The sequence below is a fragment of the Sminthopsis crassicaudata genome, chromosome 2, assembly GCF_048593235.1.
Source record: "Sminthopsis crassicaudata isolate SCR6 chromosome 2, ASM4859323v1, whole genome shotgun sequence".
Classification (NCBI taxonomy): domain Eukaryota; kingdom Metazoa; phylum Chordata; class Mammalia; order Dasyuromorphia; family Dasyuridae; genus Sminthopsis; species Sminthopsis crassicaudata.
In genome coordinates, this window is record NC_133618.1 from 333,891,998 (window position 1) to 333,917,313 (window position 25,316).

At 31.8% G+C, this 25,316-nt stretch overlaps 1 protein-coding gene across 13 annotated transcripts in view; it reads left to right on the forward strand.

Annotated features, from left to right (window-relative positions):
• The window catches only part of GPHN (gephyrin), a 762,070-nt gene that overhangs the window by 249,330 nt on the left and 487,424 nt on the right, over window positions 1–25,316 (forward strand). For all 13 annotated transcript variants that reach the window (XM_074290409.1, XM_074290412.1, XM_074290421.1 and 10 more), the window contains one exon: window positions 17,981–18,038. In XM_074290409.1, the coding sequence (XP_074146510.1) occupies window positions 17,981–18,038 (58 nt within the window). The remainder of the gene's footprint in view (window positions 1–17,980; window positions 18,039–25,316) is intronic.

A 25,316-nucleotide genomic window follows, 5' to 3' on the forward strand; every position in this document is an offset into this window, starting at 1 on the left:
CTGGATGCACTCACTTTTAGATTTATATTAATCTAACCAAGAAGGAAGTTAAAGCCTGGATGGGAATTTTAGAAAAGTTAGATGTGGGAAGTAGAAGAGAGTATAATACATTTTCAGCAGTTCATGGTACTTTTATATGTCAGGAAATCTGCCTCCAATACTTACTTGATTGATCCCAGGGCCAAAGTTATGTTTCAGTAAAGCAATTGTCATCTAATTGCCAACTTTATTTGGCTTTCTGGGCTTTGGGGAATAGAAGAGAGCATATATATTTTCAGCTGTTCATGGTACTTTCATATGTCACTTAATTGACCCCAGGGCCAAAGATTTAAGTTGTATTTCATTTAATGCAATTGCCATATTTATTTGGCTTTCTGGTTACTTTAATGCATGAAAAGGCTCATTCCCAAGGCCCTTTGGAGTTGGAAGAAGGCACAAGTTGTCTACCAAAGCTAAATGCTGAAATATTTTTGTTGTCTATTTTTCTTATGCTGTTTAAGACTTCAAGTTGTGAAGTGTTTTCTAAATTGTTGTTGGATTTTTGTTTGAGGGAGGGGCAATCAATTGGATTGATCAAAGAGTTTTTAAGGTCTAATGTAAGAGTTAGGAACTGAAAGTATTCTAGCACTGTTCCCCTTCCTACTAGATAATTTCAGAACAAGAATCTTTAACATTTCTTTTTTCTGATTTACTTAAAAATATATTTTTTATCATTTTTATTTGGAAGTTTTGTTATTGAGCTTCATTTTCTTTTTTTTTTTTTACATCATTATCTTTTTTAAAAAAATTTTAAACTTTATTTAATATTTTCCCCAGTTACATTTTAAACAAGTTTTTTTTTTTTTTTTTTTACATTTGTTTTTAAAACTTTTGAGTTTTAGGTTCTTTCCCTTATTCTCACCCCCAATTAGGAAACCACATATAAAGTTATGTAAAACATTTCCATAAAAGTCACATAGTAAAAGAAACATAGATTTCCCACCCTAATGGGGGGGGGGGGGAAAGAAAAAGAAAGTTTAAAGGCATAGATGGAGAGAAAAAGAGAGATGGAGACAGAAACAGAAAAAGGAAATGCTTCAATCTGTATTCAGACACAATCAGTTCCTTCTGATATGGATAGGATTTTTCATCAAAAGTCCTTTAGAATTGTTGTGTTGTCCCTCATTTTCAAAGAGGACCACCATCAGAGGTGATATCTTGGCTTTTATGTGAATTTAATTTAAATGAGGCAATGAATTGCACAGCCTTGACTCTCCTTTCCTGAGTCATTGAAGTCCAATGGCAGGATAAAAGTCAAAATGACTGGTGATGACCCAGGATGCTATGGATGGCTTTGCTGTCTTCAATGCCTGACCAAAACCTTAAGTGTTCCATATCATCTGCATTAATTGTCTTCATGAACAATGGAACAAATTGTTCCTTCTCCCCATTCTCCCAGGAAAAGTCTTCATGTGCTTGGGGTAGATACCTTCCTAACTGATAGTTTTGAAGCCTGTCAGTTACCTCCAACTTAGTTTAGCCCATCTGCCCAGAGAGTTTATGAAACGGTAGCCACTGTGCATTTTACAGTATCTTGGAGCCACCTGTGAAAGTTGGGTGAAGGTGAATACCTAAGGTGAATGAGCAGTATAGAAGGAGGGGCAGATGAGAGGAGGGGAGGGAGGAGGAAGTAAGGGATTCTAGCTAGCTCTCTGGAGTCCTCTGAAAGGTCCTTGGTTTCAGCAGAATAATCACCACAAGAAATCAGGAATAAAGTCTTTATTATCTCCTTCACAGTCTGTCTCCTTCGCCTGGGACCAGGCTAGCTTTCTGGGGGACTTTCAGATGGGCCTTGGTCTCAGTGGAAAAATGCAGAAGGCAGGAGAGCCATCAGGATGATGGGAGATAGAGTGTCTTCTTCAGTCTTGCAATATGAACCAGTCTCTCCCAAAGTACAGGAGGCAGGAGAGCCAGCATGAGGCTGATTGAAGATGGAATGTTTATGGCTGACTTTGTCCTCAATTTAAATACCCTATTACAGTTACATCAACTCTAGAACAATTAGATCACTAAGCTAAGTACTTTTTATATATAAGTACTACTTTATGTAAACATTGTCTTATCAATTCCACTGAGTTAACACCTTGTTGAAAGATTAAATCAATCATACTGATCCTTAAATATACATTTTTGGTATTCCTGTCTTCTACAGGGGGCTTATTTGCATTGTATACTTTTCTGGAGGTATATTGAGAATATCCCCAGGTGCTCCTACTGATCCCTATTCATTTAAAGATACATTGGTCATTCATTTCTGTGGATGTGAGGCTGCGAGCTATTACTTATTTTGACTCACAGAATACCCTCAACCAAAGATATCCCAAGCATATTGCTAAGTACTTACAAGCTGAGGCAGTGAAGAAGGATCGGCTAGATTTCCATCAGGAATGGAAGAGTTATTTCAAGATGAATGTGGCAGACAAAATGTCAGTAACTTGGTGCAAGTATCTGGCCCTATCTCATCCCTTCACCTTCACATAGCAGGACATGCTCAAACTTCATCAGCAGATCTACAAAGAGCTGTGTCACTGCAGAGTCACTGTGTGAACCTTGGACCCCAGATCTCCAACCTGTTCTGAAGGCTTTCCCCTCTCTGACCTGAAAAAAACCTATTCCTTTTTCTCCCTGGATCCTGTGACTCCCTCATATACCTATTTGTTTTCATATTTAAATGTTTCCCCTGGTTTCTTGGTTTTTTTTTTTTTTTTTCCTTTTAATGAATCCTTATTGATTTATAGGGGGTAGGATTGACCCTGGGAACCCCTTTTTCCTTCCTCTGTCATGGAGTGTGGTAAGAATGTACGATGAACACTTCCCTTTCCATATTTGTGGAACTTGTTTGGAATTTTTTTTATGTGTGGATAGAGGGAGCAGAGTAATGGGTTAAAGGATTCCTGTATGCCATGCTGCCAAGCTTTACTTGTTTGTTTATACACGTTTCTCTGAGTATGTGTGTAGAAAATTAAGAAAAATACTAATTGGACTTAAACCTATCAAATTTTTGGAAGAGTTGAAGAAAGTGATGAGGGATAGAGTAAAATTAGGAAAAGAAATGAGAATACAAAAAAAATTTAAAAAAAGAAAAGAATTAACATCTTGTTAAAAAAATACAAAAAAAAAAATACAAAAGAAAATACCATGAAAAACAAAATTGGCCTAATAATAAAAGAAATGCAAAATTTTATTGAAGAGGAGAATTTTTTTTTTTTTTTTTTGAGAGGTAATTAGGATTACATGACTTGCCTGGATCATATAATTAGTAAGTTTTAAATGTCTGAAAGCAAATTTGAACTCAGGTAGTCCTGACTTCAGGGTTAACGTTCTATTTACTGTACTATCTAGCTACACTGAAAAGAACTCTTTAAAAAGCAGAATTAGCCAAATAGAAAAATCTTACTGACAGAGGAAAAAAAAGCTAGACATTGCCTTTCTTTTTTCAAAGGATCAATTAAGATCTTATTTGTTTTAATTATTATTTCTCTAGATTTTGTCAAATATTTTTAAAAACAGTTTCACAAAAACTAATATAAAAGCATACAAATCTGATCAGTATTTCAGCTTATCCACTAAAATTCAAAATAAAAGATATTTTTGTTTTAATGTGTCACAGGCATGAAAATTTAGTTTTTTTGTTGTAGAAAATATGGTGAAATTTGTTTTATTTTTACTTCCATAGTTCCTGGAAATTTTCATGTTTTTGAGCATTTAAAGTATGATACTCTAAAAAACAAATTTTCAATGTCTCTGAAAAATTTTCCTTAAAACCTAGCTGCCATTTTCGTATATGATTTCCTTCATTAAATTACTAATCAAACGGAGCAAGACTTTGTGCTTTGAACATGCATAGATTACCTTTTTGTTTTGTCAGCATATATTGTGGTCTTATACTGATTCAGACAAATCATTTGGGTCAGACTTTTGGCCTTAGACTGGGAGGAAAAAGACATTAATAGTTCATCAGCAGTTAAGAAAAATACATTTACTTAGCTATACCATGGAAATTATACTGAAAATGATATTGAAAAGGATATACTTCACTTGGGTAGGCCTAGCTCCTTTATCTTAATATAAACTTACAGAATAAACGGGGTGGGTAGCTGTCAACATTGTAGAACTTGAATCTTATCTCCAAGGTTAAATTCTTAATTCTTAGAAAAGAACTAATTTAACTAATATTGGGATAAGAAAAGGAAGAAGCTAGAAGATATCCTATCACAGGACAGTTTAAGATTTCTAACTATGCAAATGGCTTAATGATATTAACATTATTCATTTTATTTTTAAATTAATGTTTGAGTTTAACAAAAAGTTGATAATAATTGTCCAAAAAAATTGCTTCAGTGTTGTTAGTGCATTTTACATTCAATTTACATTACATTCAATAAGTGTTCCAATGAAATGAGATAGAAAGCAATCAGCTTTTAATAAAAATTTATTGAATGTAATGTCAATAACAGAAATTAGAACTGAACAAAGGGAATCCCAAACTCTTTATTTAATCATAGTAAACAGCATTTCATGATATTCTGTGCATCCTAAATAACCATTTGGTACTTAACATCAAAATTTCTAAGTAGCATTGGTATGTATGCATATTTGTGTATGAAATAAGAATATCAAAGTCTCAGTTGTATATTTTTATGACATGTAAATTTTGGATGGCAAGGAAAACGTTGGCATCATTTAGACAGCAAGATCTTTCTGCAAAGAGATTAATGTTAATTAAAGTGGCATCTGAGAAACTTCTGCATATGGTTGCAGCCAAGCCAAGTACACAGTTATTTTTAGAGTATTCTGTTCCAAACTTGACTTAGAAAGATGAATCAATAGTCTGGATTCTTAAGGAGAGTTACTAAACAGATTGGTTCACATTTCCAGAGATAGGGAATGCTTTGAAAGCAAATTTCTGCCCAAGCCAAGGACATCTAAGAATTTTTTTTAAAAAGATTCCATTAATACTATGTATTCTGAAAGAAAATAAAATATCTCAGAGATTTGATAAACAAAGGGTCTACCTCACCCTTGGAATGAATTCACTGTATAATTGTACACTTTTGCATGCCTTCCTTCATATTGGTATACCTCAGATTTGTTAAAAAATGTCATCTCACTGAATGTACCTATCAAGGAATTTCATATTATCTTAAAATTAGGATAGGAGACAGTTTTTAAAGTTAATTTTCTTTATTGATTTTTTTTAAATCAGTAAAAATAGTTGAATCTTTATATTACATGCAACTTTCAGCCAATTATGTAGATGTGACTGGTCTGTTATAAGGCCTACTTGTTTTCAGCTCATAATTGTGTAAATAATGCCCCCAATATGCATGCAGATTTACAAAGTTTTATGGAGACAAAGAAAGACTCACAGATAAGTAGTCAATGATTGCTTTGGAGTGTAATCATTTTTCTAATTCTTCATTTTTCTTTGCTATTTCAAGATCTCATGAGAAAAAAATCTCATGCTTTCAGAATCATGTAACTTTCTTCAGCACAGATTTCCTTTGTGTGACTCAATTTGGTTCAGCTGTTCTTTCTATCATCAGCTTTTTTAAGCAATATTTTAAATTCCTTATAGAAGAGACATGTAGAGAATTGAGTTCTAATAGTTCCACTATCAGTAGATAAGGAAAGATTGAGAACCATAGGATAGAAAATACAGAGGAAGAGATGCTATTTCTAATGTACAGATCTTATACATGCCCCCAAAACTCCTGAAGAAAGCAGGAAAGGAGAGGATTCAGGACAGAAGGGTTGAGTGGCTTTGGCAAGAAAAAATTCATTTGATTTCTGATGAAGAGTTAACCCATAAAAGGAAGAAAAGTTACTGAGTGATAGCAACTAAAGAAGTCTAGAAGTTACAGTAGGAAACAATGAATATATTTACTCTTCATCCAGCAAGTTTAAGTGGCATTGTTCTTGGAGTCAAAAAATGGTATTGTAGAATGATATAGTGTCCAGGGATACAATGACTTCCAGAAAGAATTGGATTTCCATGTAAATATTATCAGAAGAGATTTAGGAAAAAGAAATATTTGTTGATTTTAGGGTGGGGGCTCTAGAGAACATAATGAAAAATGAGTATAGAAAAAGGTTGAAATTTGGAATCACAAATCCTGAGTTCAAATCCTGCCAGAGCTTCTTACTAGATTAAATGTTTGACTTTGAACAAGTTAAGTTCTTAAAGCCTCATTTTCTTCATTTGTAAAATAACCTTGAAGATCATTGCAACTTTAAATTTATGCATATGTGTAGGGACTAAAGAGAGATAGAATTGAGGTGAATAGAGATGTAAGGAGAATTTAGTAGGAATATGATGGTTTCACTTTGTTAATTCATTATTCTAAATCATGATTACATAAAAGAGAGATAGGAGTTTGATAAACACTTCTGAGCCTTTCATCCTATAATGATGTAGGATAGTGTTGGAGTCCAGCTCCAGTGAATGAATAAGGGAAGACCAGGCAGAAGATAAGCTTTACAGTCTTCATTTTATTCATCTGAGTGCCAGTGTTTTATACTTTTCAGTCTGGTATCACTAGCATCATTTGCTTTTCAGAGTCAATATATAATCTACACTTTGGCATTTCTGTATCTACCTTAACTATCAACCCAAGATGCCTATCAATACAGATTTGCAAATAGCACATTTGTGATGCTCAGCAACATCAACAGAATTATAAACAGTTATTATATTTATCAGAACAGAGCAGAAATTGTCATATCTCAAGTATTTACCTCAAGTATGGCTTTGATTCATTGCTGTCCTAAATTTACCAAGAATGTCTTTGATTCATTGTATAGTAAAATGCCTTTTCCTGTCCTAAATTTACCAAGTATGTCTGATTCATTGTAAAGAATGCTTTTGTTTCAATTGTAGACATTCTTTATCAGAATTTAGCAGGTCTGTCTATATAGTTGTTTATTGGGAGGATGATGAGCCCATATTCAATATTGGCCCTCTATAGGGTAGAATCAATTTGTTCACTCTCAAGCACCAGAAAGATCAGGTAGATATCTTGTTTAAAAAAAAAAAAAAAAAGTGATTAAGTAACCAACTTCTTTCAACTAGAGCCCTACCATCCCAGATCCAATTCTAGAAAAGGAACGAGAAGATAAGGCAAGAGCTTTGCTATCAACAAAAGCAACAAAAGTTTCATACTACTTGGGCTTGATGATAACAGAAACTGTTGTAGTGACATAAGACAACCTCCATGTATGGCTCAATGTTCCATGGCAAAGAGAGTTTATAAATATTAATCTGATTTTATCCTCACAACAGCCCTATGACATAAGAAACTGAAGCAGACAGAGGTAAAGGTATTTACCCAGAAATGATTCAGCTATTAAGTCCAGTTCAGTTTGAACTCAAGTTGTCCTGGCTCAGGGTCCCATTATACCACAACTCTACCCATGAAACTACTAAATACCAATGATTAACTGATTCTAAGCCAAGTGGCTGTTGTCTGCTACTATTGAATATGTTCTAGTCTGCTTCCATGGAGCATTGACTTTTGATTTACTTTAGAAATGAGAGCTATAAAGGAAAAGATTAGAAAATATATGAGACCCTGGCAGAAAGATTAAGAAGAAGAATGAACAACTTCATGCAAGAGGTACAAACTTTGTCCAAATAACAGACTATTAAAAAATTTAAATGAATCAAGCAAGTTAATGATTCCATGAGACAACAAGAAAAGTTAAAGTTGAGACAGAAAAAGTGGAGAAATTATAAGATCTTGTATAAAGAAAAGTAACAAGCCTGGAAAATAGTAAAGGAGAGAAAATTTAAGAATAATTAGATGTGCTGAAAGCTATGGACACCCCCCCCACACTCCCCCAAAAAAACCCTGCAAAATGAAAACTGGTAGGAATGTCATAACTAAAATCCAGAGCTTCTAAGGCAAAGAAAATCAAAGAGTTCAAGTAATGAGGAACTGTAATCAGGATCACACAAGATTTAGCAGTTATTAAGTTAATAGAGTGGAAGGCTTAGAGTATGTTATTGCACAAGTTAAAGGTCAAAGGCATTTAATCAAAAAGAATTCACCCTGCTAGAGTAAGTATAAACCCTACAGGAGTATAAACCTTAAGGAACCATTAATAAAATTAAGAACTTTGAATCATTCATAATGGGGTAAAAAAAAAAATCAAACCAACCATTGAACTTTGAAATACATTCAAGAATATAGAAAAAATATGAAAGTTCAATATAGCTGAGTAATGAGTATGTAGTATGTAAGGATAAAGTGTTTGTGTTTTGATAGGGGGAGTTGATTTTTTTTTTAAAGTACCCTCTCAGATATCCAGTGTCATTAGGGGCCATAGAGGAAAGGGTCTCTGTTATGTTTTAATTTTCTTAATAAAGTAGGGATGAAATAATAGAAACATGTAACATCTTACATAATTGGGATATTAAAATAGAAGACTAAAAATGAGAAAGCAGTAGAATCAGATGATGTTAGAATAGAAATAGAGATGCATATACCAAGGATGGTTAAGGAATACTTTCCACTAAGCAGGGAAACATAAAGAAACTGGTAGAACATTGAAAATTTTACTTTAGAAAAAGTAAGTTTTCTAGCTTGAGGGTACATTATGAAAAAGTATTTAAAAGACAAGGAAGGTTATGCAGCAAGCATAAACCATCACTAGCTCTAAACTCTATAAAAATAGTTCCTCACCAGTTTCTTCTTTATAAAGATTAAACAGGGAGGAAGGAAAGAAAACTATATACAAGGACAGAATAGGAGGAAATACATAAATAATGATAATCACAACCAATGGAATGAACTTACCTATAAAGATGATAATGAAAGAATGGATTTCTAATCCACTCCACAAAATCCACTCTTTCCCTAGTTTATCCTTCAGCTTGCTGTACCTCCATACTGACTGTTTTGCACTTCTAAGGGATGGCTCTATCCTGAAGATTCCTCCATAATTGGTGGGTCCCTGCATCAAACTATTATGATGGGAAGACCCAGCCATACAGAAAAGGAAAATTATGAAGCATATCTTTTAAAAAGAAAACAATGCAATAAAATTATAACCATAAAAAATCATTGAAGTTCTCTTTGATCAAATTAGCCTGAGGAAAATGCCTAAGGAGATTTATTTGGTAAGCAATGGAATGTCAAACATTTTGTGCTAATCATAAGAGAAGGTATAATTGGAGTTCCTAGACAAAGAGATGGAACATCATTGGTATTAGATGTAAGAGGCAACTAAAAATTGTCTACTATTAATACAGGAATGGATTCCATAAAAGAATAAAACCTAAGTCAAAGAATATCATTGTTGCAGCATTTGGTTCATCTTGAAGATTCATCTCATTGTTTAAAAAAAAAAAAAAGAGGAATTATTATGAATCAAAAAAGAAATCAAAAATTTAATTGAAAAAATATTAAAATTAATTATATATTATATAACTATCCTAAAGAATTTTTGGGTTAGAGAACTAAGTTATAGAAACTGCATATAATTCCTTAAAATGATTATCATAATATAACAATATATTAAAATCAATTGTTTAAAAAAACTACCATATTGATAAAAAATGAAAACCTGGTTTTGTAAAAATATTAATAAGTAGACCAACACAATTTGATTAATAAAAAAGAAGAGAAAAACCAAATTATAAATAGAAAAAAGGAAAAGGGATAATTTACAACAAATGAAGAAATAAAGGAAATTATTAGAAACGCTTTTATCCAACTTTTATCCAATTTTATCCAAAATTAAATGGATGAGTATTTATAAAAAATATAAGATGCTCAGTTTAACAATATATGATTTAAACAACTCAATGCCAAAAGAAGAAATTGAACAATACCAATGGATTAATAAGCAAATTCTAACAAACATTCAAATAATTGCATATCTATTTACAAAAATAGAAAAAAAGAAAGGATCTTATTAAATTTCTTGTATAATACAAATATCTTGGTTTCTAAGGTAGAGAAAGCCAAAATTGAAAAGAAAACTAGAGAATAACTTCCCAAATGAATAATGGTGTAAAAAAAAAATCTAAAAAGAATTTAATAAAGTCCATCAAAATATCACAGAATTTTACATGATAGTATGTACAAGTGTATACCAAAAATGCTATATTGATTCCATATTAGAAAAACCAATTAACATAATATATCAATAATAAGAAGAATGAAAGTTATCAATAGTCAAACAAAAAAAGCTTTATGTAAAATATACTACCCATTTCTGTTTAAGGAAAAAAATAAACTAGGAAATAATTAGATTTTAAACAGATCATTCCTTAATATGGTAAAAGGTATCTATCCAAAATTCAGAACAAGTATTATGTGTAACAAGACATAAGCCTTTCCACTGAAAACAGAAGTAAAACAAGGATATTTGTTGTCATCACTACTATTGGATATGATGCTAGAAAGGAATAGCTGTAGTGATAAGTAAAGATAAATTGGAAGAATAAATGTAGGCACAAGAGGAGTATACATACCTACACGCACATATACATATCTATGTATATGTGTATTTGCATCTGATATGATGGCTTTTTTAGAGAACCCTAGTGAATCAATCATGAATTAATTGAAATAATTTCAGAAAAGTTGTGGCATGTACACAATCTATATAATGTGTTTTATATTATCAACAAATTAAATTGGAAGAGAGAATTTTCATCCAAAATAACTATATAATATATAAAATACTTGGCAATCTGTCTACCAAAACCACAAAGGAATTTGATGAATACAACTACCAAACACTGTTTTAAAAAATAAAGTCAGATTTAAATAATTGGAGGAATATAATTTGCTCTTGAATAGGCTAAGCAAATATAATTTTAAAAAATTAACAATACTATTATTATTGATTTATTTCTTTAGTATAATATTAATCAAATTAGTTAAGGACTACTTTATAGAACTAGAAAATTTATAAAATTCATCTAGAAGAACAAATGGTCAAGAATGTAAAGGGAAATGTTGAGGGGATGCAGAAGGAAGGAGACCTAGAAGTATAAATCTCAAACTATGCTACAAACCAATTATCATTTTAAAAAATTATTACTGGTTAAAAAACAGAGATTAATTAATGTAATAAAGTACATAGTATACTATTGTAGATAAGCCTAGTAGCCATTCTTAGGTAAGCCCAAAGACTAGAGCAGCTTGAGTAAGAACTCCATGTGTCTTCATATAAAAAGTCACAACCTAAACAAATTGTAAGAGCAAGGAAGAAATTCTCTATCAAAACTATGGATTGTAGAAAAGTTCATTACCAATCAAGAGGCAAAGAGACTCATAGAAGACATAATGGACAATTTTGATTACATGAAAGCAGAAGGAAGGATGAAGAAGACACATACAGACACACACATTATACTCTCAGAACTGTGATAAATTCTTTGCAAATATTATTTAATTTGATCCTTACAACAATCTTAGGAGGTTAATTGCTCCAGTTATTAGTTGAATTTCACAGTTGAGGTGAAAAGAAGTTAAATGACTTGTCCACAGATCCCTGGGCTAGTAAGTTTGTGAAGCTGAACTTCAATTCAGTCAGGCCTTTTAGCTGCTTCAGATTAAAAGTAAAAGATTTTCACAAATAAATCCAGTGCTAATAAGATTAAAAGTTAACACAGGGACAAGAGAACCTTTTCTGCAAGTTTCTCTTTAAAAAGTATCTTTGAAATTAACATATTGCCAACATATTAGATGGAGTAAGAACAGTAGAAACAAAATGCAAAACAGTCAAAGATAGGAATATGATATTCTAAAATTCTGAATGCCTAAAATTCTCAAAATCCACCTAATTACAGAAATTCTGAGGTGATTTATTCATTGAGATTTCATCAGTTATATTCTGTGACAGATTCCTAATGTTCTGATGGTCCAGCATGTTTATTTGTAGTGCAAAAAACTCAGATGTAGCACAAAGAAATATCACACCCTGTCATTCTGTCAATTTATATCATAGGATTACAGGATTTTGAGGTGAAAGCAGTCTTAAAAATCTAATCTAACTTTCTTTATAGTTTCAGAATTGGAGATGAAGAAATTTAAGTTTCTTGCCTAGGGTCACACAGGTTGTAAATAATAGGTAAAATTCTTAATAAACTCTTTTTGTCTCAAATCCATTGCTTCTTCCAGTTATTTTTCTTGTCCTTTATGTGCTGTGTCCTAATAGAAATAACTTCATTATATAATTAACAAATGTTTCATCCTAGAAATGAAGGATTATTTATATATGGAAAATTTATAGGGCATTTTGGTCTAGGGGATCAAGGTTAGGTCTCAGATGAACTTCCTGAGATTTGAACCAGAATTATAGAGTCAGACCTATGAGCATACTTTATATTAAAACATATGGCTTCCTTTTTGTTGTTGTTGTTGTTCTGAAAAAACCTCTTTTAGCCTTACCAAAAAAAAAAAAAAAAAAAGTATTGTAAACCCCCAGAATAATTTAAGAGATTACTCATATTATTTTAGAATTATTCATTAAATGCTAATAATAGCTATAACTTTTACATCCCCAAATGCCTAATTAAAAATATCATATAATAAATATATAAAAGTGATTATAAATTAATGACAGATATTTTATGTTGGTTACTTTGAAAAAATTGAGAAAAAAATAGATCAATTCACACTATTATCCTATTATCCTTTACTGTAATTGTCTTTCCATAGAGTCTTTAGCATTTGCCAATTTTCATCTTTTGTCATGTTTGCCAAACTAATAGGTATGAAATGAAAGAAATGTCAAAGTTACTTTAATTTGAAATTATAATTCAGAATACTTGTGTTTTTTAATTGCCTCTTCATATCATTTAGCCACATGTCTTTTGAAGAATGGTTCATATTGTTGAGGGCGGTAGCCCTTTGGTATTCCTTGTTTGATCTCCAACTTCCTTTGGGACTTGGACCTTTGATACAAGATCTGGTCAAACTAGTTTGGGCTATCTGAGCTGGCCAGGGTTTTACAGCCCCCATTCTAATCTACTCAGACCAAATGGCATCAGGAAATTCCTTTATCAAATTCCTACCCATCAATAGGCTAGAATAGGAAGGGATAGTTGGAAACATGAGGTCCTCAAGCTGGCAAGGCAGGGAGGGGTTTCCAAACAATTTTTCCTTTCAGTTCCAGTACCTTGGGGGGGATGGGCGAGTAGGATCTGAATGGAGGAGTAGAATTTTTGTATAATAGGGAATTCTTAGCCTAGTACTCCGACTTGAATTTATGGAATACTAGGATGCAGTGTTCAATTGTTTCTGGGTCTTTGTTGTGATACAGGAGCCACCTGCCAGTGGCTGCTGGAGGTCTAACTCAGACCTGTGTAATGAATGTCTTCACATGAGAGAATGATAATGATACAAGGAGACTGAAAGGCAATTGCGTTTTCTGACCTCTCAACTGAGAGGCAGTTGCATTATCTGACTTCTTCTCTTCCCTCTTGCCTCCAGTTTACTTCATTTCCAATCCATAAGGAACATCTGCAAAGGCAGATTCACAGCTGTGGAGGCTTTGGGAGAATTGACTTGCCCCTTTACCTAGGCATGGTCTTTAACAATTCCCTGGGTTTTTGTTTGTTTGTTTGTTTGTTTTTGTTTTGTTGGTTTTTTGTTTGTTTTATTGTTTGTTTTTAATGGAAATGCAATTATTTTCCCCCTGAAGCATGATTTGTAAGTTTATGCATTAGCTGTTAGATATCTAAATCCACATGCAAAGGTATCTGAGTCTGCTTGCTAGAGAGTGCTAACAGAACTATAGCCAGTGTTGAATTTTGTGAGATGCCATGGGGGCAAATTTTCAAATGGAGAAGAGGATATAGTGAGAACAGTCATTTAAGTCTCTCATCAGTCTCCTGGCTCACCCCTTTGATGTGCTGACCCATTTAATTACCCCAACTAAAAAAAAGTCTCACCAGGGTCTCTTCTTCCTTTCCTTCCTCATGGATTACCAAAGGAACAATGGGAGGATCCTACTCATGAACAGCTCTGGAATGCTGCTGCTTCTTTGTTTCTTGTGTTTCCTGTGATTCGTGTGTCCCTGTTTGGGAACCATATGTTGTGATACAGGAGCCACCTGCCAATGGCTGCTGGAGGTCTAAGACCTGTAGAATAGATCTCTTCATGTGAGAAGATCATGATGATACAAGGAGACTGAGAGGCAGTTGTGTTCTCTAACTTCTGGAACTGAGAGGCTGTTGCGTTGTCTGACTCCTCTTCTCTTCCCTCTCACCTCCAATGTATTTCATTCCCAATCCACAAGGAACAACTCCTTCAAGTTTATGATTCACAAGTGTGGAGGCTCTTAGAGAATTGACCTACCCCTTCACCTAGGCATAGTCCCTAACAAGTCTTGCTTATTTTTGTCTGTTCCACTGATAGACTTTTGTACTCTTTTAACTAGTTTCAAATTAAGTTTTATGTCTGCTGCTTTATATCATATAGGCATACCTCATATTATTGTAGATATTTTATTTTTTTACAAATTGGTTATTTGTGGCAACCCTGCATAGAGCAAATCTTTTGATATCCTTTTTTTTTTTTTTTAACAACAGCATATGCTCATATTGTGTCTCTGTCACATTCTGGCAATTTTTGCAATATTTCAAACTTTTTCGTTATTATTTTCGTTATTATTATATCTGTTTTAGTGATCAGTGATAAGGGATCTTTTTGATATTACTTTTTTCATTTGTAATTGTAATTGTTTTTGGAATGCCATGAATTACACTCATATAAGATGGTGAATTTATCGATAAATGTTGTATGTATCCTTTGTGCCCCACTGTTACTCTCCTCCTTGGGCCTCCCTATTTTCTGATATACAATAATATTAAGATCACAATAATCTTACAGTGTTCTAAGTGTTCAAGTGAAAGGGAGAGTCAATTGGTAATTTTAAAATACTATAAAACATCAGCTGCTGTTATTATTTTTATTATTTAAATCTAGTAAAGTAAGTATATTCTAGCAAGCTTTTAGCATAGTATAGTAATATGTTGAGAATCCCTGGCTTTATGTGGGAAATCTAATATTCTTGCTAATATGAGCATTATTTCTTATGATTTTATAAATAAAGAAGGGGGAACTCCATTAATTTTTTACTGGATACAGAGTTGTAGCAAAGAAATCTCAAGATTGTTGGTAGATTTAAATGATCCAAAGAAGCTAAAAATAATGATTAATATATTAATAGAATTAACTTAATGTTATTAATTAAAAGATACTAATTGTTAATAGAATTAAATTAATATAAATTAATAGAATAAAAGGTGGCAGAGGTGGTAGTAAGACTGGTAACAAGACTTCCTGTGTGTACAACTAGATTGGAAAATATGTAAAGCTTAAGTAGATTGATATTAAAAAAGAACTTTTACAAATTACTTCTTAGAGTTGTGTTCACAAAGAAGTTTGAAAATAATATTTAATTCTCTTACTGTTTTGCTCACCTAATTTTGTCAACACATTGTTGATACTACATCAAATATTCTTGAAATTCTAAAATATGAAGATATATAGAATATTTTTCCTTGACTGTTCTTCTCTACATTAATAAATTGACTTTTCTAAGAAAATCGTATGCTGTTTTCTTGGCATTGTGATGCTATTTTTCATAATAACTTTTTTTCATATTATCTAGTAGAAAATGTGTAGGTGTGATTTTATTTATGGTTTGAAAGAATCAAAAGCAAAAGCAAAGAAAGAAAAAGAGAGTGGGAGGAAGAGAGTGAGAGAGAAACTGAGAGATTAACTTAGACAGCTAGGTTATCAAAATTTCATCACTGGTAATTCATTGAATATCCAAGGCACTGTACACTTTCTGTACAGTATGGAGACTACAAATATGGGATGACTGTTATCATAGAACCCATAGTCTAGTCAGGAATATTGAAAAATTGTATATAATTATTATTAATATAATTGTATATATTTAATTATAAATGAAAAATTATTAATATTAAATATTATTGTGTGCAAGGCACTGTGTTAAGCTATTACAAAAATAATATAAATTACTTATTTATCTTTTAGAATTTTACTACTTATATTAATATTTTACATATCCCATGAATTAAGCTTTAATTCCTTTTTTAGGTTTCATTTTGTTATTTCTTAATGTATCATTTTTCTGAAATATTAAGAAGTCCATTAAATATATATTAATATAAAATATATAATAACACATATCACTGTGTTCAAAATTGTGCTAAGCACCACAAACACAATAGAAGTATAAAATATATTGTTAGCTTCAAAAAACTTAAGATCTTAATGGTAGAATCAAAATAATTATATGAAATAATTTAAAATAATATAAAGCAATTTAAAATCAAAGGTTAGATAGTATAGATTATTACTTTAAAATTTGAATGATAAAGAACTCAAAATATTCTTAGCATGGTATTAAATATCTGATTTGAGATCTATAATATATTCCTTCATATGCATCTTAATATTAAATTCCTCAGGGAATTTAGTTAACTATCTTGTCCAGAATTTTGAATCAAATATTATTTTAGTGATGATTATTGTATCATTTGAAAGATTTAAGTTACCCTTTCATGTGATGTCAGATTTATCCAAGTACCCTAAAATTCAAAGTTAATTTGAAGGGAAAATGAAATCTGTCACTGTTTATTTGGAGTACAAGTTATACAGTGATGTCTATTTTGCATATCATTGTAAAGATCAAAGCCTTTTGAAAACTTGAGTCGATGAAGATTCCTCTTCTCTCTTGAAGAATTTCAGGGGCAGCTAGGTGGCACAGTGGATAGAGCACCAACCCTGAAATCAGGAGGACTTGAATTCAAATATGGCCTCAGACACTTAACACTTCCTAGCTGTGTGATCCTGGGCAAGTCACTTAACCCCAATTGCCTCAGCACAAAAAAAAAAAATAAATAAATAAAATTTAAAAAAAGGAAAGAAGGAGGGAAGGAGAGAGGAAGGAAGGGAGGCAGGGAAGGAAAAATTTCAGATCCACGGAAGTAGCCATGACACCAAGTTGGTGAAATATATAATTTTAAATAGCACTTAAAAATTAAGAGAGAAAAAAAAATACAAACAAGTTTTGTCTATCTGTTGATTTAGCAGACTGTTTTATATATAGTCCTGTCTCCTCGATTTTAATGGACATTTAGAAAGCCTTTCAGACTAGAAGTGATTTCTCCTTGATTTGACATGTAATAATATTTATCTGTAAGTCTGAGTTTGATTTTTTTGTTTGTTTTTTGACTTAGTACTGGATTCCAATCAAAGTAAATGTGTATCAGTGTTAGTAGCATGATCTATATGCAGTAGGAAGTAAATTTTAAAGTCAAACTAACATTTACTTTGCATAGACAGAATGTGTAGTATCCAAACTTTCTTGATCACGCATTCCAATCTGTAAAAATATTTTTATCACACCTACCTAGTATATGTATGCTTGTGTTTAAAGTATATTTGTATGTATTATAAAACATAAAAAAATGAACATTATTTAAAGATTAAATTATTGTGAAATTAATTTTATTTTATGAATGACATGAAACCTGTGTTGGTTAAAATAGCTGTTTATAAATTTTAAAATAATATCAGAATTATTTTGATGAGCAACAAAATCTATTTCATTCCATTAATTTTTTTTATTTCATTTTATATTAGTGATCAGAAGATCTTATTTCAAGTTCATCTTCTTTCTATAGTTAAATTTAGTGTTTGTAATAGCTGAAAAAGAAAGCCTCACTGGATATAAAATAAAGGAGATTCATTGTTGTCTATATTTGGAAATCATGATATTCCTTTTTCAGTACTAACAATAAATTCAGCCACTAGGTTTCCATCTTCCCTAATGACACTTAGTTTTTCTTATAAACTAGTTGGAAGATGTTTCATTTTGTATTTTTCATATTTTCTTATATACTATTCTTGATTTTGAGAGTATTTTTTTCTCCCAATTTCAGGTTGGGTGGGACTATATCGGCTTACAAGATAGTACCAGATGAAATAGAAGAAATCAAGGTACAGTATAATATCCTTCAATTCTGGAAAAAAATAGCCATGAGGATTAAAAAAAAAAAAAAAAAAACAACTATAATTACTGAGTATGCAGTAAGATATAGAAGTACTTAATGTTACTCTTCCAACTCAAAAGGTCTTTGTGGAGGGAAAAGAAAGTCTGTTTAATGCCTATTGAACAACCCACTTATATAACATTGATCACTAAGTTAAAAATGTACTTCCACTGAAATAATGCATTTCTGATAAACCTTTTCTTTGTTGTACATCACAGTTTTGAAAATAAGATGATAAGGAAGTACAGCTTTCTTGGATAACCTGAATTTCTAACTTCCAAAAGTAAATTTTCATTATAAAAATTAATAGCTATTATTATTTCTGTCTATTAAAAATTTAGCTGTTATTATTACACATTCAAAATCAGCTGTTCTGTGTGAACAAAAGAAAGACTATGAAATGCACCCCCACTATCATTGCATGATCGCTTATGGCATTTCCACACAGTAGTTGGTGCCCAATGGGGGATCCCTACAATTGGCATCTAAAATTACTCTAGATGTCTCATTTTTGTAAGTTTTATTTTTGTAATTGTTCATGTAAAACATCATCAAATCAGTGAATCTGTTGAAGAACTCAGCTGCTGAAACCATGTAAAATATTTTAAATTACCCTTAAAATATGGAAAATGTTTTCTGAATGTTTTATATTCTTTCTACTGTAAATTTAAAATGAAGAAAATTTCCCCACACTTAAAAAAAAGAATTATTGAATATGTTGAACCCTTATTGAATTCCTAATTAGTGATAATTCTTGAAGAGAGAACAGTTATTATTTACTACCAGCTAACCATCTGAAATGATCTTTAAAGAGAAACTAGAATAAATATAAAAAGGAATTATTCGATTTCTATGAAAATTTTTTTTAGTTTTTAAAAATTAATTTTATAATTATAATTTTTTTGATAGTACATATGGATGAGTAATTTTTTTTTTTTTACAACATTATCCCTTGTATCCATTTTTCCAAATTTTCCCCTCCCTCACTCTACTCCCTTCCCTAGATGACAGGCAATCCCATACATATTAAATGTGTTACAGTGTAACCTAGATATAATATATGTGTGCAAGTCTAATTTTCTTGTTGCACGGTATAAGAATTGGATTCTGAAGGTATAAGTAACCTGGGTAGAAAGACAGTAGTACAAACAGGTTACATTCAATTCCCAATATTCCATCTCTGGGTGTAGCTGTTTCTGTCCATCATTGATCAACTGGAAGTGAGTTGGATCTTCTTTATGTTGAAGATATCCACTTCAATCAGAATATATCTTCATACAATATTGCTGTTGAAGTGTACAGTGATCCTCTAGCTCTGCTCACTTCACTCAGCATCAGTTCATGCAAGTGTCTCCAAGCCTCTCTGTATTCATCCTGCTGGTCATTTCTTATAGAGCAATAATATTCCTCTATGAAAATTTTTAAGTTGGAGGCATAATAATTTTAGAATAGGCACTTCAGCTAGAGATGTATAACAGATCAATTAAAGCTTTTGCACTAAGGATATTTGCTACTTAGTATAATTAATAAACTCAAATAGTTATAAATAAGAGTAAATATTAAAATTTGTACATATGAAAATGAATGGAAAAAAATCCCACACCTTCTTTGCCTAGTCTGGAAAGTTTTAAAGAAAATAAAAGCCAAGATATGGGCTTACTAGTAAAGAAACAATACACGAGAAAATACTAAAACTAATTTTTATCATGTTTCACTTTCTTTTTCCTTTATCACACTAAGCATAACTCAGATTTCAAGTAATTCTTATTCACTGCCTTTAAAAATCTATCCAACCAATTATGCTATTTTCAGTTTATATTTATTAGTTAATGTGTGAAAGAATTTAATGTTCTACTATATCCCTTCCCCCTTAATTCTGTTTCAAATTCTTTGGCTTGAATTGATTTATTACTATTAAAAATAAGTTTACTTTAAGATAACTGTGTTCAGAAACATTGTTATTGTAAGTAGTAATTAATCCTAATTCTCACATAGCATTTTCAAACACCTAATGATGTAGAAAGAGGGAGTGGGTGTGGGAAAAGACTCAACATTCATCCCTGGAAATTTTGGGAATTTTGAAAATGTGTTTTCAAACATGAGTTTTTAACATGAACATGTTATGGCTGCTTCCTTACTTCTTCCTTAAGCCACAAGGCAAAGATATTTCTGGAGAAAGCACTAAGAACCTTTGAGAAATACCTATGTGACCTTGTTCAAGTTATTTCCCCTCCTAGTTCTCATCTGTAACTGAAATTAGAATAAGTGAGCTGATATTTGTCTATGTATTGTCCAGAAAGGGGAAAAAAATGTTTAGCCCTTTAGAATTAGTAGATGATTTGATTTTCTTAACCTTTTCATTCTTTAATGGGATCCCTTTTGAACAAAATAAGAAAAATGGTAACTTAAAACAACAGTAAAATTGTTTTTTTATTTCTCCTTTTCTGTTACATGTGAATTGTAGTCATAAATTGTTCAGAGGGATGATGAACCACACCAAACCTTACTTCATAACTTTGTCTTATCTGGGGAAAAAACTGGGATGGTAAAGAAAATGCCAGAGGTGGAGTTCTGAAAACCTGTGTTTAATTCCTAGTTGTGTTCGTCTAAACATTTGGTTTAACACAATCTCCTCACTTTATCCTTTCCTCTTCTCCTCCCTCTTCCCCTCCCCTCATCTAGAAAGACACACTCAATTTTCTTATCTATAAAATTAGAATAATAATAGCACTTACCTCACTGGATAGTTATGAGGAACAAAGTGCTTTGAAAAAATTGGTTGTTATTAATTATCCAAAGAAAAGGTGGTTAAAAAAGCTTATAAATAATGGTATTTTTTGCCATCAAAAGAGAATTAAAAGAGTATATAAAATGTTTATATACACACATATATGTACAAATGCATGTATTTTATTTAATAATATTATTTTGATGTGATCAGAATAACAATACCTAGTTTGAAATGAACATGTTGCAAATTCACAATGGCTATTCTCTTTGAAAAAGCTATATTTATTTAGGGAGGAGGTTACAGACATTATGAAGACACCGGAATAGTACATATGAGTTGGGAGAGCATAGAAAAACAAGTTCCTTTGTGGAACTCACAGTTACCCAGTAAAAAGGGACACCCCATGAAGTTGAGGCATGTCCTTAGCTGGCAGGCTAAATACTGGAAAGGACTGAGAACCCTAAAAGAGTTAATTAGCTTTAAGGAGAAGTGAGATTAAGAAAGTAACTATGAGACATGTGGGGTTAGGAAGGACCATGTGGCATGGGAGAGGGATAAGGGGAAAGACACCTAAAAGCAAACTGCCTTGGCCAAGTAACCCAAAGGAGGACAATAACAAAGCCATGACCCCTTAAGTAAATTTTATAGGGAAATTTAACCTCAGGGATATGACTGGGATTTCTGACAGGACTTGGTAAGGTAAAGCTGACTTAGATCTCCTACTGAGGATAAATTTTAGGGTTTGAATACTCAGATTTTAAATTAGATAACCTCCTCAGAGAATGGGACCTCACAGCTAAACTGGTTTCTATCAGTGCTTTCTCCCTGCCTGCCTCAGGAATTAATTTTTTATCAGTTCTTCAGTTTTTTCTATTAACTACTCTTGATATTGGAGACTAATATTGGAGACTTCTGTATATATAGACATATGTATATATATAGACATATATATATATATACATATATGTGTATTTTATTTTAAATAAACTTTTGTAAGCTTAATCAACTCAAACAGGATAAATCCAAAATATTTATATTCAGTTCTAAGAAATGTAATTGAAGAGGTTTCAATTTCATTGTCACAAGTAAATGATCAAAACAAATAGAAATTTGTAGAAGAGATTTAGTTAAATCTCTAATAATAACTAGAAGAAATTTTAACAATGAGGAAATCAAGTTCTAGAGAGATTGTGCCTTGCCCAAAATCATACTACAAGTTAGTTACAGCATTATTTAAAAGGCAACCTGACCAGATTATATCTGCCATCTATTAGGTTACACTCTAGACATACCTTATCAACCCCTAATATTTATACTTAATCCTGAAATTTTTTAATCCAACATGAAGTTAATCCAGATTGGAAATTCTTTGTTTGCTTTCTATCACAGCCAAACTTAAGATTTTAACTGCCTAAATATTTGTAATAATATTATCACTGATTTCTTATCCCAGGGGAACAAAAATATGGTATAGTAGAAGACTATCTTACAGCAGGTATAGGAGAGAAACTCCATTCCATCAGCTATCCACCACTGGTTCCCTCACCTAAACCAAGGCTTTTGCCACTTGCAACCCCATTTCATCTAAGAAATTTTTACTGGACCCCAGGTATATAAGTATATAAAGTAGGTATACAAATCAAACATTTACTGAAAATAAATCATAATTTTGCGACCTCCATAGTAAGTTAGGAGACCCTGTACGACATCTTGAACCACATTTTAAGAAGCTGGAAGCTACTTCATACCTTAAGGTGAACTCTGCCCTAACACCAAACCTCTTGTTCAATTATTTCAATTGTATCCAAGTCTTCATGACCCCATTTAGATTAACATTTGTTTTTTATGATTTTGAGTTCCAAATTTATCTCCCTCCCTCCCCAATACAACAAGCAATCTGATTATACATTATATATGTATCATCATGTTAAACATATTTCCACAGAAGCCATTTTGTGAAAGAAGAAACAGAACAAAAGAAAAAAAATGAAGAAAAAAAGTTAAAATAGTATATTTCATTTGCATTCAGGCTCCATCAGATCTTTCTCTGGATGGGGATAGTATTTTCCCTTAGGAGTCTTTGGTAATTGTTTTGGATTTGTGTTTGTATATTGTAGTTAGATGTATTACTGTAAAGACCTAAATCTGTGATAATTGATCATTACACAATATTGTTTTTACTGTGTATAGTATTCTCTTGGTTCTGCTTACTTAACTCAGCATCAATTCATGTAAGCCTTCCCAGGTTTTTCTGAACTATATCTATGTATCATTTCTTATAGCACAATACTATTCTCTTACATTCATATACCACAGCTTGTTCAGCTGTCTTCAATTGATGGAAAGCTTCTTAATTTCCAGCTCTTTGCCAATATAAAAAGAAATGCTATAAATATTTTTTGCACATATATGTCTTTTCTCCTTCTTTATGATTTCTTTGGAATATAGACCTAGTATTTGTATTGTTGTATTTGTACTTGTTGTAATTGTATTGTTGGATCAAAAGTTTGTGCAGAGTTTGATTGCCTTTTGGACATAGTTCTAAATTGCTTTCCAGAATAGCTGGATCAATTCACAGTTCCAAAAACAATGAAATAAATATTTCTCATTTTCCTTTTCTGTCATATAAGCCAATCTGGTTGATGTGAGTTGATACCTCAGAATTGTTTTAATATGCATTTCTCTAATCAATAATGATTTTAGAGCATTTTTTAATATGACTACAATTTCTTCATTTGAGAACTGCTTATGTCCTTTGATCATTTATTCATTGCAGAATGACTTATATACTTATACATTTGACTCTTTTGTTAGCAATATACTCTTGACACTGAAAATTCAGATATTGAGGAAAATTTATTAAAAAAGAATCATAAGGAATCATCTTAACATTTCTGGCCAGAAGTGAGTTCTGTTCCTTTTCAGGAAAAGGGATCCCTAAGTACAGAAGTAGGAGATTTTATACTTGTTAGTTTGGTGCAGTCACTCCCTTCAAAAGCCAGATTGGTACGTTCCCTTCCAGGTTACAATATTTCTGAAACATCTATTATATGTTTTCTTCTAAATATGTATAAGCATATTCTCCCTCCCTCGTCATACATCCCATGTTCAAAAGTAGTGGAAAACTCTTACAAGGTGTGTTTGTCATTCAATTTGCCTGTTAAACAGATGCAATTGTGATTTAGTCAGTTCGGATCATTGACCCCCAAACCAGTTTGAGCTACATCAGCTATTATCTTTATAGAAAATTTTATAATTTGTTCTTGGTTCTGGATTTTTTTTTTTTTTATTAGAAGTTCAATTCATCAATTTGGCTTTATTTTATTGATATTAACATTTAGAGATAAAAAATTTCCCCTAAGTTCTATGTTGGTCACATCCCAAAAATTTTGGTATGTTGTCTCATTATTGTCATTCTCTGATGAAATTATAGATAGTTTCTGAGAATTCTTGTTTGACACACTTATTGTTTAGGATTAGATTATTTAGTTTTGAATTAATTTTCTTGGGAGCAGGGTAAGGAGGAAAGGAAAGAGAAAAGCATAATTTGGGGCTATTTAGATGGCAGGAAATATAGAATTAGTAGTTTTAACCATAAATGTGGATGGGGTAAACTCCCCCATAAACCGGAGGCAGATAGCAGACTGGATTAAAAGCCAGAATCCTACCATATGTTGTTTACAGGAAACACACTTGAAGCAAGGTGATAGATACAAAATAAAGGTAAAAGGATGGAACAGAATCTACTGTGCTTCAGGTGAAATTTAAAAAAGCAGGGATAGCCATCCTGATCTCAAATTAAGCAAAAGCAAAAATTGATCTAATTAAAAGAGATAAGGAAAGGCACTATATCTTGCTAAAGGTTTGAATAGACAATGAAGTAATATCAATACTAAACATATATTCACCAAGTGGTATAGCCTCTAAATTCCTAAAGGAGAAGTTAAGAAAGCTGCAAGAAGAAATAGCAAAACTATAATAAGTAGGAGATCTTAATCTTGCACTCTCAGAACTAGATAAATCAAACCACAAAATATATAAGAAAGAAGTTAAAGAGGTAAATAGAACACTAGGAAAGTTACATATGATAGATCTTTGGAGAAAACTGAATAGAGACAAAAAGGAATACACTTTCTTCTCAGCAGTTCATGGAACCTATACAAAAATTGACCATATATTAGGACATAAAGACGTCAACTTCAAATGCAGAAAGGCAGAAATATTAAATGCATCCCTTCTCAGATCACGATGCAATAAAAATTACATTCAATAAAAACCCAGGGGAAAATAGACCAAAAAATATTTGGAAACTAAATAATCTCATCCTAAAGAATGATTGAGTGAAACAGCAAATCATAGACATAATTAATAATTTCACCCAAGAGAATGATAATAATGAGACATCATACCAAAATGTGTGGGATACAACCAAAGCAGTAATAAGGGGAAATTTTATATCTCTAGAAGCTTGCTTGCATAAAAATAGAGAAAGAG